Source organism: Nicotiana tabacum, chromosome 2 (assembly GCF_000715075.1).
Source record: "Nicotiana tabacum cultivar K326 chromosome 2, ASM71507v2, whole genome shotgun sequence".
Taxonomy (NCBI): domain Eukaryota; kingdom Viridiplantae; phylum Streptophyta; class Magnoliopsida; order Solanales; family Solanaceae; genus Nicotiana; species Nicotiana tabacum.
Window position 1 is genome coordinate 127022970 of NC_134081.1, and position 16048 is coordinate 127039017.

At 39.4% G+C, this 16048-nt stretch overlaps 1 protein-coding gene across 1 annotated transcript; it reads right to left on the minus strand.

Moving 5' to 3' along the window:
• Positions 1–12: 12 nt before the first annotated feature.
• On the minus strand, positions 13–6012 carry LOC107821866 (casein kinase 1-like protein 1). Its single transcript, XM_075239273.1, has 14 exons — positions 5637–6012; positions 5505–5545; positions 4096–4165; positions 3845–3993; positions 3660–3755; positions 3496–3566; positions 2354–2415; positions 2189–2252; positions 2037–2121; positions 1828–1954; positions 1659–1741; positions 1514–1577; positions 1259–1386; positions 13–897 (listed from the first exon to the last, which is right to left on the minus strand). The coding sequence occupies exons 1-14, from the start codon at positions 5710–5712 to the stop codon at positions 598–600; spliced, it is 1416 nt and encodes a 471-aa protein (XP_075095374.1). The 5' UTR covers positions 5713–6012; the 3' UTR covers positions 13–597.
• Between the last annotated feature and the right edge of the window lie 10036 nt (positions 6013–16048).

Genomic DNA, 16048 nt, shown 5'->3' on the forward strand with positions numbered 1-16048 from the left:
AGTTCCTAGATGCTCTATAAGAATGCATCGCTATTTCTTCCCACTACTAATAAAAGCTTTAGTCTCGATTACAGGAGCAATACTTTCTCTATTTACTATCTTCACTACAGTAACCAAACGACTCATGCCTTAGCTCTAGTTGACTTTCTTAGGGACAGAAGAAACGTTGGGAGATCATTACACGATATATTAAACATATAGTGATCATTGCACCCAACGACACCCAACCTGATAAGTATAGAGCATCGGGAATTTTAGAATTACAATGGCCAATGTACAGTTCTACTAATCCCCAACAGTTGGACAGAATTAAAAGTTTATAGACGATTCTGCATGCATGCATGGCATTGATTTATAAAGAGCCATGCACCATATCGAAGTTCGTATTAACAGGTAACAGCACCTCACCTCCTGTGCATACCCACCACCTGGATCTATTTATTTGCGTAAAGATCTTTTGCCAGCTTGAACAATAGCAGCTAGTTCCCTAATTTCCAACCCGCAAATTCGAAGAAAAATTAACTTTTGGGGCCGCAATCTATCTGATGTCTACCACACAGGTAAAAAGATTTACAAGAAAGTGAAAAGGGTTTGCAATCAATGAGCCCTCTCTTCGTCATCAAAATGTAGAGCCTCAATTCCTTTGATTGTGGTTTCGTAGTTCTTTATTCCAGAAGTATTCTGGCCAGATGAAGCATATCTAGGATCGGACGATCCACCAAGTGGAGAGCTTCTATGTCCACCTGATAGTTTGTGCATGGTCCCTGGACTTACCTCAGGTGTGCGAGAATGTGTAGGGTCAGAGTCATTCCCCATTGTGAAAGTCTCACGGCTCCCGGAGACTAGACCTCGCCTCAGAGATCCACTAGATCTTCCCATAAAAGTGGAGCTTGATAGCTGCAAATATTGGTAGGATTCAGAAAACTGGGGGAAAAAAAGTTGAAGACTTGTGGTGTAGCACAAGAGTAAACTTCAATTTTGACAGCTTTGAAACCTTAAAAACACCATTTAGTATTTAGTTTTCGTTCAAGCCAAGTTAATATCGAACTACCATATTTACCCAAGGTGATAGCATCTTAGGGAAAATTTATCAGCAGTAATGGAAGACTTGTACCAAGAAACTTTCACTGTAACAGCTTCACAAGCCTTGATTGTCAGAGCATCACAAATCTCCCCCTAACGGCCTTTCAGGGCCTCTAGCATTTGAAATTTACTTTCTCTTTACGAAGGTTTTACTTATTCAATAACTCAAACTCACCATAGCATCCCTGCTCGTGGAATCATTTCCGATAGGACTCTTCTGCCTGGATAAACTTCCAGCATTTATAAGTGGCCCAGAACTTCTCCTCCGAGAAGGCTCTGCTGATTGTCTTCCTTCTTCTTCACCTGCAAAAAATGTAGGAGAGCAGATAAAAAATGAGATTCTCATAAAAATAGAGACACTTGACCAGTAGTTAAGTGTAGTTAGCAAAAGCCAGACACAAGCTGAAATAGAGACAATGTGGGAAATAACCTGACTGCCTTTCTACATTTGGAATAACTGGAGGCATGCCTGAGCTGGGTCCGGCACTAGGGCCCTAGAAAAAAAAAAAACCAACGGTTGTCAGATACAAGCACATCACACATGAAGAATGAAAAACGAGATGTTAACCACTCACAAGAGGTCGGGAAGGAGGAGCTGCAATTTGTGATTGCTGATACTTCAAAATAGTCCAATCAAACACATAGTCAAACTGAAAGCCTGCAACAGGAAACAGAATTGTAACAGAAAGCTAGTTGTATATTACCAAATAAAGCCAAAAACAGCTTCCAAAAGCTTAGTAAGACCTTCACGGATGAAGAGATCACGGAATATTCTCTTCAGATAAGCATAATCTGGCTTATCCTCGAAGCGAAGAGAACGACAATAATGGAAATATGATGCAAATTCAGTAGGATAACCACGACACAGAGCCTGCAGAAACAGAGATCAGCTGTTTAGGCTCCATAGAGAAATATTTTAAATAATACAATCACCAAATCTGTAAATAAATTACCTCAATAGATGTTGAAACCTTCTTTTCACTAATTTTCTCATACTTCTGCTTCTTAGTTCCTGCTTTCAGTCCTTGCCAAGGAAGACTGCAATAAATAGATGTCAAACACAAGCAGAACAAAAATAAGAGGATAGATTGCAGCAAAAAATCACCTTCCTCTGAGGAAGTACATAAGAACATATCCAAGAGACTCCAAATCATCCCTCCTGCTTTGTTCTACAATTACCAAAATAATACATTAAGACAATGAGTCAAAAGACAGCAGAGTTCAACCGTCAGAAGAGTGAAGAAGCAGGGCTAAATACCAGAACACTTACCGATACCAAGGTGAGTGTTCATGCTAGCATATCTTGCAGTGCCGGTCAAGTTTTTGTTCTCTCTGCAGTGCAAAATACCAGAAAATACCATATAAGCTAACAGGCATGATAGGATTCACAAATGCTGTAATGCATGTGCTTGAACATTAAAAAAAAAGAAAAAAGATCAAGGACACTCTGAATGAATAGTGCACAGCCCTCTGTTGTACTTTTTTTTCCCCTCTGTTGTACTTCAATTCTAAGCTGGAATACCCAGATATTCACACACAAGATTCTAGGACATTCTGAATAATAATGAGCTTCCCTCCGTTGTACTTACAATTTTAAGCTGGGATATCCAGATTCACACAAGGTTTTCTTTAGGAAACAGAAGGGAACAAGAAGGACTGGTATTTTTCAAGATTTTAGCACAATCATTAGCCTCCTCTCATTTCCTTTTTCTTCCAATTCCTTCCATCCAAGCATAATATTAAAGTTTTCAGTAGGAATACATGTGTTCATCAAGCAGAGCACATCATACATTTCGTATTGTATTATAGCCCATTATAGACAAAGCAGAATCTTGCATTGTCATATTAAAATCTCAAAACAACCCTAGCTGTAACTTTACATAACGCTCAACTGAAGCCAATAGATTATATCTGCTGTGGTTATTTAAAAACTATTAAACATTTTCTTTTTTCTTATGAAATAAGCAATTTGTACTTAAAAGAGAAATCCGAATAAACTTTCATATTGAGTAATGATGTCGTTTTTTTCGAGGTAAAGTATTTTGTGCTATGACGAACGTTGTAAGCACCCTGATAATTTAGGCAGAGATGGCCTGGAGCTGTTCCTATCTTTTTGCAGTCCTTTCATGTGTAATCCTTGCATCTTCTTGATGCCTTTTAATGAAATTTCTTACTTCATAAAAAAAAGTATTTTGCATTATGATGTCCTCACTGGTAGGGGCTTTAAGTTGACTACAAATCAGTTTGCTTCCAATGCTAAAGCCAAGTCAAAGCTTTTAAAATATAGGAAAAGAACAAAAGGAGCAAGAGGATATTCACTACATTATCCAATAGAGCAAAAAAGACGACGAGAAATAAAGGTGTTGTAAACACTTGTTATCCTACCAAGCAAGCAACTCATAATCAACTAACCGGTAAGGAATGTGCTGGTGAGTTGAAGTGTCTCGATACTTTTTGGCTAGACCAAAGTCAATTATGTAAACCTGCATTTTTTTGTCAAAACAAAATGGTAAGGGAAAAATATCCTACAAAATCGTGGAAATAAAAGAAAAGATATAGTAATAAGAATGTGGGACCTGATTTGCACGTCTTCCCAAGCCCATAAGAAAATTGTCTGGCTTGATATCTCGATGCAAAAATGATTTGGAATGAACAAATTCAACACGATTTATCTGCAGTAAATGCCAGAATAGCCATATAACCAACATATTTTAAGAAGGTTTACAAATGCTAAATTTCAAGATTTAAACAAAAGATTAACCATTTGATCTGCAAGCATTAAAACTGTCTTCAGGGAAAGCTTCCTGCTGCAAAAATTAAATAAATCTTCAAGACTGGGTCCTAGCAAATCCATGACCAGAACATTGTAATCTCCCTCCACGCCAAACCACCTCACATTTGGAATACCAGCTACAACAGAAGTACTAGAATTACAATGCTACAAACTAGACAAGAGAGCAGATATGTTTTAAAAATGAAAAAGTAAAAAAAGGACACAGGAAAAGCCATTACTTCCTCCTTGAAGAATTCTATACAACTTTGACTCATATAGCAACTGAGGATGCTTTGTCTTGACATTTTCCTGCAAAAATATTTAACATCTTGAAGCATAACAAAAGATATAGATGAATAGCCATTTATAGTGTGATAAGACATAACAAGCCAAGATCTTAAAAAGCCATAAGCAAGGAGAGCACCTTGCTTGGTCCTTAATTATTTTTTACAAGGATCTTGCAGATATTTGTTATAAACGAATATGCTACACATGAAATTCATCACCTAATGCTAGTTCAACAAGCAAGGAATATGTCAAAATCCTAGATGCTGGTGGGATGGAATATGTTTCAGAGCTAAGACCAGGGCACCGTTACATAGTAGTCTTCAGAAAGTGCTGACTTTGACGATTTGGTTTGTAATTCTTACTATAGAAATGAGATGAGTTTGATATAGCTTTCCCTCAAACACCAAATTTAAAAGTTTATTTCAATATTTTTCTAGGAAAAGTTGGAAACCTGCAACACGACTACAAAAATACAGTAACACTATCAATTCTTTTTCAGTTTGGTTCGGAATCTTTTCATAGGTTTCCGTGGAAATATGTGGATACATTAAACCATGACAAGGATCAGCATGCACTAATAAGCCAATCGTAAAATGCATCAAAGACGTCCTCCACTAGTAAAACCTTTGCTTTTTCTCCATATATCCATGTCCTAGGATACTTTAAGATTAAAGCTTCCTGAATGCCCACTTAAACTCAAGCAAAGAAGACTCCCCCTTTAAGCAATTGACAGTGTTCTTTAGGCTCTCCCTGTTTCAGCAATGAAACAAGAAGCAATACAGAAAGCTTTGACCTAGTTGCACTCAGATGAACACAGCCCGCAAAGGCCTTGAAGAATGCACCTCAACCAAGCAAGTAAACTCCGTGCACAACGTGACGAAAGAAATTCAAACATCCTCAATTTCCACCCACAACAGATGGATATGGGACTACTTCAACATCCAAGGGGGTGCAGCCTAGTGGTCAACGAAGTTGGATGAGAACTTAGGTTCAAATCCTAACAGATGCCAAAAAAAAAAAAAAATACTACGTGATTTCTTCCATCTGCATAAGCCATAGTGATCATTTTATTTCCTGTATTGGTAGGAGATAGCAGATATCCCGTGGAATTAGTCGATATGGCTCAAACTGGCCCACACACCACCGTCGTCCAAATAAAAAAATGGAAGTACTTCAACTATATTATCCTACTATGTCAACATCAATTGCCTCAATTGATATCTAAGTTTCCAGAAACAACACATTCCAAAAGAGACAGTAAATTAAAATACAATAAAAAAAAATGCAATAAGAGTAATGTAAGCACAAGTATAGTAAATTACTGGTACAAATAAATAAATGAATGAATAAACCCACTCACCAGCTTAATTGCCAACTCCTCATTAGTCTGAATATTAGTACCTACACAACCAACGAAACAAAAATAAATAAATTTCTCAAAGCCACAACAACACAAATAAATTGACAAATTCTCCGGGAAAAATGAACTCACCGAGATAGATCTCACCGAACGATCCACTGCCAATTTTGCGACCAAGTCGATACTTGTTACCCACACGAGACTCCATTCAAAAATTGAAAAAAAAAAAAAAAACTAACTAGGTCAACCTTCGATTCCTAAAGAAAACTTCCAAAACCCCAAAATTTTCAAATGCCAAAAAAACAAAACAAAAAAAAGGATTTCAACTATGTTCTAAACAGAGATCCGAAGGAGTTCAATAATGAAAATCAGTTTTTTTTCCCTCTATCTACAAAGCTAGGGTTAGGTTGAAGCAGGTAACAGAGAAAGAGAAGATTAAAAAGAAAATAAAATAAAAAAGAAGAAAGAATTTGAATAGATGCTCTTTTATCCTTTATGTTTTTTATTTTTTGCTTTTTGAGTAGTAATAAAGTGCTTTGCGTGGTTACGGGGCATAATTTGGAGGATAATTCACGTGCCGACAACACGCGTGATGGAAGTTTCCATGGAATAGAAGATTGGTGCTGTTAAAAATGTGGGGTATGGACACGTGACTTCTCTGGCAAGTTATCTACTGTCACGTGACGTAATTTTTTCTTCTTTTCTTCTTTTTGTTATTTAATGATCTAATATTCGATATTTATTGGCCACTAATTCGAATTCATGCTCGCGGTTAGTTTAGGAGAGAAGGCTACTTTGCAAAGTGCCCAATGAGTATTTTTTTAAATTTATCTAAGTGAACATAGAGTTGAGTGTGTTTTGACTCTATCTTACAAACATATCAAGATAAAGAATAGGAAAGAGTCTTTTATATTTATTTGTGATTTCTGAAGAGCGTATGAGGTGAAAATTTCACGTACGATTATGTAATATCGATGGATATAGTGATGTTACCATCGATTATGATTATCTAATAGTTAATGTACAATTGATATAGTGGAAGCAAGTCAAAATATGATTTTGGAGTGAAATTTGTGGCGTCAACCCATCATATTTATCGATTTCGCACTTCTTTCACCATTTTTCTCTTATCTTTTAGATTTTTCATCAAGAAAAGAAATGGTATCGATTGATTAGAAACCGATTTTATTTTATTATTTTATATTGCACATAGTTTATGACCACCGGATCCAAAAAATTGATTTCAAATGTTATGTAGAGCTTAAAATGATAATGAAGTAGCGTTATGCACAAACAAAATGTCTTAAAAGAAACAATTGATTAATTATTGGAAGCAGATTTCGTTTCTTCTCTTTTATTAATTTTCACTTAGTTTATGACTCCAAAAACATCCACTTCAAATGCAATATTGTAGAGCTCAAAATGTCGTTGAAGTAGAGCTAGGCACAAACACAATTTACGTTCTAATCAAAAAGGAAACAATCGATCAAATCAAAATTGGACATCTGAACCTCGTTTATGCATGAGAGTGAATAAAGTATGTACTGAAAAAAATCAATTCAAAGTACTACAGTGCCACATTTAGGGCAAGGACTCAAAAATTTACTTTACTGTTATACCGGGATGTTGTTATCATATGTGATTCTCATAATATGAATTCCTCGACCCTGCGTGAATGAAGGATACCTTGCACCAGGCTGTCCGATTACGGAATTTCGATAAATCAGTTTGTATAGGGTAAAATATAATATGACACGTAACTGACTAAAATGAGGACATGTGGAATCCAAGATGGAATGGTTGAGGACCGAATGCAGCCACTGCGCTTCACCGGAATGGATAACGTTCATAAAAGTGTATTAAATGCCCTGCGTCCGGTAGCATTTACTAAGGAATATTCTACAGTATTAAGAGCGACGATCCGTTATAGAGAATTTGGCATTTATGCTCAACGTTACATCTTTATCAATGACCCTCATAATTGGCATTAAAGGAGGGCACGATCCTAGGACCTCTCTCCCTAGGCATAATAAATAATGAGCTCAGTTACCATTATAAAGAATACGAAATTTCTAGCAAGAACATATACTATATTTTATACAACGCTTTATACAGTTTCACTTTCTTGCTTTTTGATCTCATCACTGCTGTCTTCGAAAACCGTGCTCACGAAATCACTATCTTTGCTATTTCATCTACATTCTAAGGCTAAGTATTGTGTATTTCTTCGTTTATTATATTATTTCATGATCAAATTAATTCACCTATATAGAAACTACGTATAAATTCAACTGTACCGTCTTACGGGTAAACAGTTTGGCGCTCACTGTGGGGCCTAGACAACCGTGCAATTAAATTGATCCTTGGCTTTTTTACTAACGTGTTTTGACTACTTTGTCTTATAAAAAGTCACAAAAAATGGCAGATAACATTGTTAACGATGCACACAACCCTGAAATTTGAGAGGATCGGCCTCATTTCGAGGACTCAATCGGTGACACCCGCAACGAGGGGAATGACGCCACGTCGGTGCATGACAGACGGTACCCTCGACATGTTCGGGAGAGAACTCCTGATGATGCTGACGAGGAGCAAGTAGCGGATGCTGTAAGGATCTTGCAAGAGTAGCAGGCAATTATTCTAGGCCATCTCACGCGGCAGGATCAGGTTATGATGGAGCTGAAGCAGGCTATCAGGTGCTTCTAATAACGGAAACAGGCGCGATCTGATTCCTCCTATTTTTCCCGCAGACCAAACAACACAGAGAGTCGATAACAACACTCCCAGGGGTGAAGTTGGCTTCGATGGGGATGGGGGGAGCAGATCAGGTCTTAATAACGAGAACGGTTCATTCAAAGATGAGCTTTTACGGTTCATGAAGGAAGTAAACGTCAGTATGGATCAAATCACGGGCGCACCACTAATATTGAAAGGCCCGAACTCGAAGAAGTATGTTCAATTACCATACAAGCCAAGTGCGGCACCAATATTGATCCCGAAGCATTTCAAAATGCCTGAAGTTCCAAAGTATGATGGAACTTCAGACCCACAGGAACATATTACCACCTATACAATGGCAGTGAAAGGAAATGATCTAGCTCCTCACGAAATTGAGTCTGTGTTGCTAAAGAAATTCGGCGAAACTCTCACGAGGGGAGCCCTAACGTGGTATTCATTATTGCCCGATCATTCCATAGATTCTTTTGAGATGCTCGCGGATTCTTTCATTAAAGCTCATGCCGGGGCCATAAAGGTGCAAGCCCGGAAGGCCGACATATCAGAATCGCACAAGGAGAATCGAAATTGTTACGTGAGTTTGTCACCCGATTCCAGAAAGAAAGAATGCTGCTCTCGGCCGTCCCGGTTCAATGGGCAGCTGAAGCATTGAATCCAAGAAGATCAGACACTTCCTAGAAGTTGAAGGAAAGCATGCCTGAGTTTCAAGGAATAACCTGGGCAGATGTTCACAACGGGTACGAGTCAAAGATAAGGATCGAAGATAATCAGGTCGGGTCTACATCATCAGCCAAAGGACGGGAGAAGAACTGAGAAAAATGAAAGGATGATTACCACACGGATAGGCAAACTTCGAGGGGTCGGTTTTTGCCTTACGAGCGTACCGAAGGCCGTGGCAGAAATTTCCGAGCAACCAATAAGTTCACCGCTGACGGAGGGACTGATCGTGGTCGAAATAATAGATTGCTTCAAGATAAACAAACATCGGGGCCTCGAGACCTTTCTTACCCCAGGTTATCAGAATATAACTTCAACGTCAGTGTAGTGGAACCGGTGTCAGCCGTGAGGAACATTAAAGAAGCATGATTCCCGAGACCTATGAGGTCCGATTCTAGCCAAAGGGATCCCAATTTATGGTGCGAATACCATGGGAAGAACGGTCACCGGACAGGGAAATGCTGACATCTTCGGGAGGAGGTGGAAACGCTATTAAAGAATGGTCATCTCCGAGAATTCTTGAGTGACTGAGCTAAGAATAATTACGGTCGCAACAACGCGGAATCTTCGAACATGAAAAGAAGCCTCACACCAGACGATCAATATAATCTTTTGGGGGAACGAAATTAATGGGGTCACCTTTTTGGCGGCAAAGAAGACTAAAGTATCGATAACTCATAGCAAAAGACTCTGGGAGGACGATATCAATTTCACAAAGGAAGACGCAGACGGATTACTGTTACTACACAATGACACACTGGTAATCTCTTTAAATGTGTTAGATTTTAAAATTAAGCGTGTTCTAGTGGATCCAGGAAGTTCGGCCAGTATCATACAATGGAGGGTATCAGAATAAGCTAAGATCACCGGAAGCATTATTCTGGCAACAAAACTCCTCGTTGGATTCAACCTTGCGAGCGTGACGACTCGGGGAGAGATCCTGCTGCTCACGAACACTGAGGGAGTAATGAAAATAACTCTCTTCAAAGTAGTGGTGATATGGGATACAACATCATTTTAGGAAGGCCATGGCTACACGAGATGAAAGTCATACCTTCGACGCATCACCAATTACTGAAATTTCCAACGCCCGAAGGAATCAAGCAGATAAGAGGTGACCAACCGGCAGTAAGGGAGATGAATGCAATCTCAGTTTCCAGCAGCAAAGGGAAAGAGCACACGGTATAGCAATTACAGACACCGACGCCTAATCCCGAGTTAGAAGAGGTTATTCCAGGGGCAGAATCATCAGAACAATATCAGGTGCCGAGATATTTCCAAGTTCCGGAAGAAACAGACGCAACGAAATCCACGTCAGAGGAACTAGAGCAAATGTCATTGTTCGAAGAATTTTTAGAAAGAAAATTTCACTTGGGAACAGGACTGCACCCCGAGCTCAGGTATGGTTTTATTGAATTCCTTAAAATTAACGCTGATTGTTTTGCATGGTCGCATGAGGATATGACAGGTATCTCGACGAAAATAGCCGTGAACAAGCTAAGTTTGGATCCCAACATACCACCGGTACGACAGAAGAAGCGCCATATTGATGGTAGGCTATAATCCCGTATTTTAGTCGCTTATTCCACTCTAATTCACTGCACTTTACTTATGTTGAGCTTTAATTAGTCTTGTTTTGTACTTATTGTGTATTTTATGCCGTATGGGAGTAATTCCGAGTTATTTCGAGTTATTTAGATTTTGCGGAGCTAATTGGAGCTTTGAAGTCTGAGTAGAAGCCCAAGGGATTAAACCGGGATCGCGTTCGGGGGTCGAGTACCAAGTCCAGATATCAAAAATTGGAATAACAAATCACTCTAAGAAAACTACATTGTCGCGCCGCATGGGGCGCCGCGGCTGTGTAATATATGCCCAGAAAGTGATTTGCAATTCGTACTGAAATTATCCACAAGCGCAGTGCGATATGCGACACGGTACTGCAAAAATATTAGAGTGACTTCCCAATTCCGCTAAAAGGGTAATTTCGTCCGGAGATTATTGGGGTATGGCTTAAATAGACGGGAAAATATCATTTTCGGGACTTTTGACAGATTTTCGACCTAAGGAGGCCAAGAAGGCTAAGGAGGAGTTGGAAGAATACAAGCACAAGGATTTCATCATTCCTTCCTCACTCAAGATCCGAGTTTGGATTGAATCTTTATTTTCCTACACTTTAATTACATTTGTGAAAAACTTCTCCATGTCTATGGAGTAGATCCTTTTGGGTTTTGATGGATTTGGTGTATTGATGATTGTTTGTGGATTATAACTTTATTTTTTATATAGTTGAATCATTTTTGAAAAATTTAATTGTTGCATCTATATTCACTTGTTCTTGTAATCGAAAGAGGCATAACTTATGATATCTTTACATTATATTATTGGTTGAGTTCATAGATTTTTCTAACTAATCGAAAGAGGCAAGTTGAATCATTGATTAAACCTAGTTAGGAGAATAATCGAAAGAGGTTTTCCTATTGAGAGGTTGAGACTTAATCGAGATAAGAGTTTCTACTAAATAATTGTACTGATAATTAAGTGAATTCGAGAGATTCACTTAAACATTAGAAGTGAATTATCTAGAGTTAAATCCTAGACAATTATCTTGCACCTATCCTATCAAAATCCTATTTTCTCCCATCGATATCTTCATTTGCTTAGGCCTTGCTTCGATTGTCATTAGTCAACTAGCTCTAGATTCTTAATTAATTTTAGTATTAACCACATAAATCTCAACTGTTGATCCTCCTGAATAGAACTCTAGCTACAAACTCAGATAATACTGTTTAACTCCAATCCCTGCAGACACGATATTATACTATATTATCTTTGACTAGCGAGCACAATTTAAGTATGTGTTTTGCGCTCGTCAAATTTTGGCGCCATTACCGAGGATTGGCAATCAATAGTGTTTGAAATAGTTTGTAGTGCTAATTCAGGAATTTATTTTATTTTTTTTACTTTTATTTTGTTCTTCATGGGTTTCTCCTCCGTGTGCAGGGCAACAGGTTAAGTCCGTAGTGTATGACACGATCTTCTTGTAAAGAAGTAATACCCTATAACCTGGAATTGAAAAAACACCTGCGACAACTGAGGAAGGAGAAAGTGTTTATCGTAAGGTTCTTGGGGAAACCTTCAAACTAAGAACATATGGCTAATAACGATGACAATGAGGTAGAGGCAGCCCATAGAGCTACTGAAGAAATTGTTATAACGACCCGACCGGTCGTTTTGAGTTTTACAACCCTGATCCCCTATTTACTACTCAATTTGTTCTTTATAGTTATTATGAGACTTGCCGAGGTAATTAGTTCGGGTCCGGTGAGGTTTTGAAATAAATTGGGATACTTAGTCTCCAAAATAAAAATTTAAGTTGAAAAAGTTGACCAAATATCGACTTATGTGTAAACGATTCCGGAATAGAGTTTTGATAATTCCAATAGATCCGTATAGTGGTTTTGGACTTAGGAACGTGTCTGAAAAATTATTTGAAGGTCCATAGTTAAATTAGGCTTAAAATGGCTAAAATAGAAATTTAAGTTTGGAGGTTTGATCGAGCAGTTGACTTTTTGATATTGGGGCCGGAATCCGATTCTGAAAATTTGAATAGGTCTGTTATGTCATTTATGACTTGTATACAAAATTTGAGGTCAATCGAACTTGGTTTGATAGGTTTCGGCGTTGAATGTAGAAGTTGAAAATTCTTAGTTTCATTAGGCTTGAATTTGGGGTATGATTCGTGGTTTTAGCGTTGTTTGATGTAATCTGTTGTTTTGACTAAGTTCATATGATATTTTAGTACTTGTTAGTGTATTTGGTTGAGGTCCTGGGGCCTCGGGTGAGTTTCAGAGGGTTAACGGATCAATTTTTGGACTTGGAATGCTTCTGGAATTTTTCTGATGTCTGCACTTGGTTTCCTTCTTCGCGTTCGCGAGAGGGGTCTCGCATTTGCGAAGAGGAACTGGAGGCAGGCGAGGTTGTTCATCGCGTTCGCGACATAGGGCTCGCATTCGCGTAAGGCAAGGAGGTGAGGCTACGTGTTCGCGATTGGGCATCGCGTTCGCAAAAGAGAAAATGACTGGTCAGGATTTTTGCCTTCGCGTTCGCGAAGTGCAGGCCGTGTTCACGAAGGTACACCTGGCAAAGCATCGCATTCGCTACTTGGGTCTCACGTTCGCTAAGGGCTATTTTTGTGCAGCACAATTTTGTGCTTCGCGGACGCGAGGGACCTATCGCGTTCGCGAAGAAGGAATGCCTCGACAGAAAGTTTAAGTTCAGAAAATGGGATCCATTTTTGACGAATTGGAGCTCGGGAAGAGGCGATTTTCGGGAGATTTTCAAGGAAAACAACGGAATAAGTGTTCTTAACTCAATATTGGTCAAATTACCCGAATCCATGGTTGTTTTTAACATTTAATTGGTGATTTGAGTTGGAAAATTGTGAAAACCCTCTTGGTTTAATTTGAGATTTCAGGGTCGAGTTGATGTCAGAATTTGGTAAAATTTATATGGTTGGACTCGTGGTTGGATGGGTATTCATATTTTGTAACTTTTGTTAGGTTCCGAGATGTGGGTCCCACGAGCAATTTTTGAGTGCAATTTTGGATTTTGTTGGAAAATTTGTATTTTCATATAGAATTAATTCCTATAATTTGTATTGAATGAATCGAATTAATTATGACTAGATTCGAGGCGTTCGGAGGCTGATTCGCGAGGCAATGGCGTATCAGAATAAAAAATTTCACGGTTTGAGGTAAGTAACAATTCTAAATCTGGTTCTGAGGGTATGAAACCCCGATTTTGTGTTATGTGATTGGTTTGAGGTGACGCACATGCTAGGTGACGGGCGTGTGGGCGTGCACCGTAGGAATTGTGACATAGTCAAATTCCATGGAAGTATGTAATTGAATAATCTGATGTTATCTGTACATTCTCCATATAGTAGAGAAATTGAACCGCAAATTATGTTCAGATTATGTGTTGGCACTGTAGGGACCCACAAAGGTCGTGTACATGTTGAATTATCTGCTAAAATATTTTTTTGTACTCAGTCACAGTTTACTTATTTATTTTATCTTAATCTCTATTGTTCATTATTGATGCATCATATCATTGTTGTTTGGGCTGATTTTTATGATTATTGAGCGCCGGAGAGACTGGAGAGATTTATAACTGAGTGAGGGCGTGTCAGATAGTATACTATGGCACGTGAATTATCCGTGCAGCACGTGAGTTATCCGTGCGGATCCAAATATTATACTATAGCATGTGAGTTATCCGTGCGGATCCAGATATTGATACTATAGCATGTGAGTTGTCGGTGCGGATTATAGCGCTTGGGTTGAATGAGCCCCTCCGGAGTCTGTACATACCCCCAATGAGCGCAGGTACCTACTGAGTGCGAGTGTTGAGTGCTGAGTGAATGGAATAGCTGAGTGACTGTGGTCCTGAGATGATGCATTTGATTTCATTATTGTTGCACTTCAGCTATCATATATCACTGTTTTGGAAATTTCTGAGAGATATTATCTTATGTTTCAGTTGAACTTGACATAAAATTACTGTTTTGGCCTTAAATGTTGAACTTGAAAGCATGCCTACCTTATTATGTTGGAAATTACTGTAATTGGACTAAGCTATGAAGCTGGTCACTACTTTCAGTTCTTTATTTAGTATTGTTAGTTGCTGAGTTGGTTGTACTCATACTACACCCTACACTTCGTGTGCAGATCCAGGTATTCCCGGACACAGCGGATATTGATTTCTTTGCACAGTTGATTATCTGGAGATTCCGAGGTAGTTGCCGGAGTCAGAGGATGCCCAGGGTTTTCTAGATAAGTGCCAGTAGATGCTTCGAACATCGGGTATTTTGGAGACTAGTGGGGTCTCGTTCACTACTTTTCAGTTTTTTTGGGTTGCCTTCAGATGGTGGGAGGCTTATGAGAGGCGCATGTTGGTCGTTGCAGTACCACTTGCATGAAAGGAGTTCTCTATTCTCTTTTTGGAGAAGTTAGTGCCGCAGTCTCGCAGAGAGGAGCTGCGCAGATAGTTTGAGTAGTTTCGGCAGGATGGCATGTCTATGACCCAGTATGATATGAGGTTTTCTGAGTTGGCTCGTCACGTAGTTTGGTTTGTTCCCACTGATAGGGAGAGAATTAGGAAGTTCATTGATGGCCTCACGTATCAGCTACAGTTGCTTTTGACTAGGGAGAGGGTATCTGGTGCCACTTTTGACGAGGTGGTTGACATTGCTCGGCAGATAGAGGTGGTCCGTAGCCAGGAGCGTGGCGAGAGGGAGGCCAAGAGGCCTCGAGGTTAGAGCGGTTTTGGTGGGGTACCTTCTAAGGGGAAGTCCTACCACATCAGGGGTCGCCCTTATAAGTCCTCTTAGATGACTCGTCCAGCTCATCGTGGTGCATCAGCTAGCCATAATTCTTACAGTGCTCACTCATGCCAGTCTTCATTCAGTGTACTACCGGCACAGAGTTCTCATCATGCCTCGTCTGCTCAGGCTTCTACAGGTAATTCTTCGGGTTATTAGGAACAACAGTTCCGTCAGAGGAAGGGTTGTTTCGAGTGCGGAGAATTTGGTCATTTTAAGAGAGATTATCCTAGGCTGTTAAGTGAGGCTCCATAGCAGGGTTCTCGGCTGACGGCACCAGCACTAACACCAGGAGTTACACCACCCGCCCAGCCAACTCGGAGTGGGGCTCATCTAGTTAGGGGTCTCCTAAGAGGGGGAGGCCGATCAGGTGGCGGTCATGCCTAATTTTATGCTTTTCCTACTAGATCAGATATCGTTGCTTCAGATGCAGTGATCACAGGTATTGTCTCAGTATGCCACATGGAAGCTTCTATATTATTTGACCCTAGTTCTAGTTATTCGTATGTATCATCGTACTTTACTCATTATCTGGATATGCCCCGTGAATCCTTAGTTTTACTTGTTCGTGTATCTAGGCCGGTGGGCGATACTATTATTGTGTACCGTGTGTATCAGTCATGTGTGGTAACTATTGGGAGACTGGATACTAGAGTTGATCTCTTATTGCTTAGTATGGTTGATTTCAATGTAATCTTGGGTATGGATT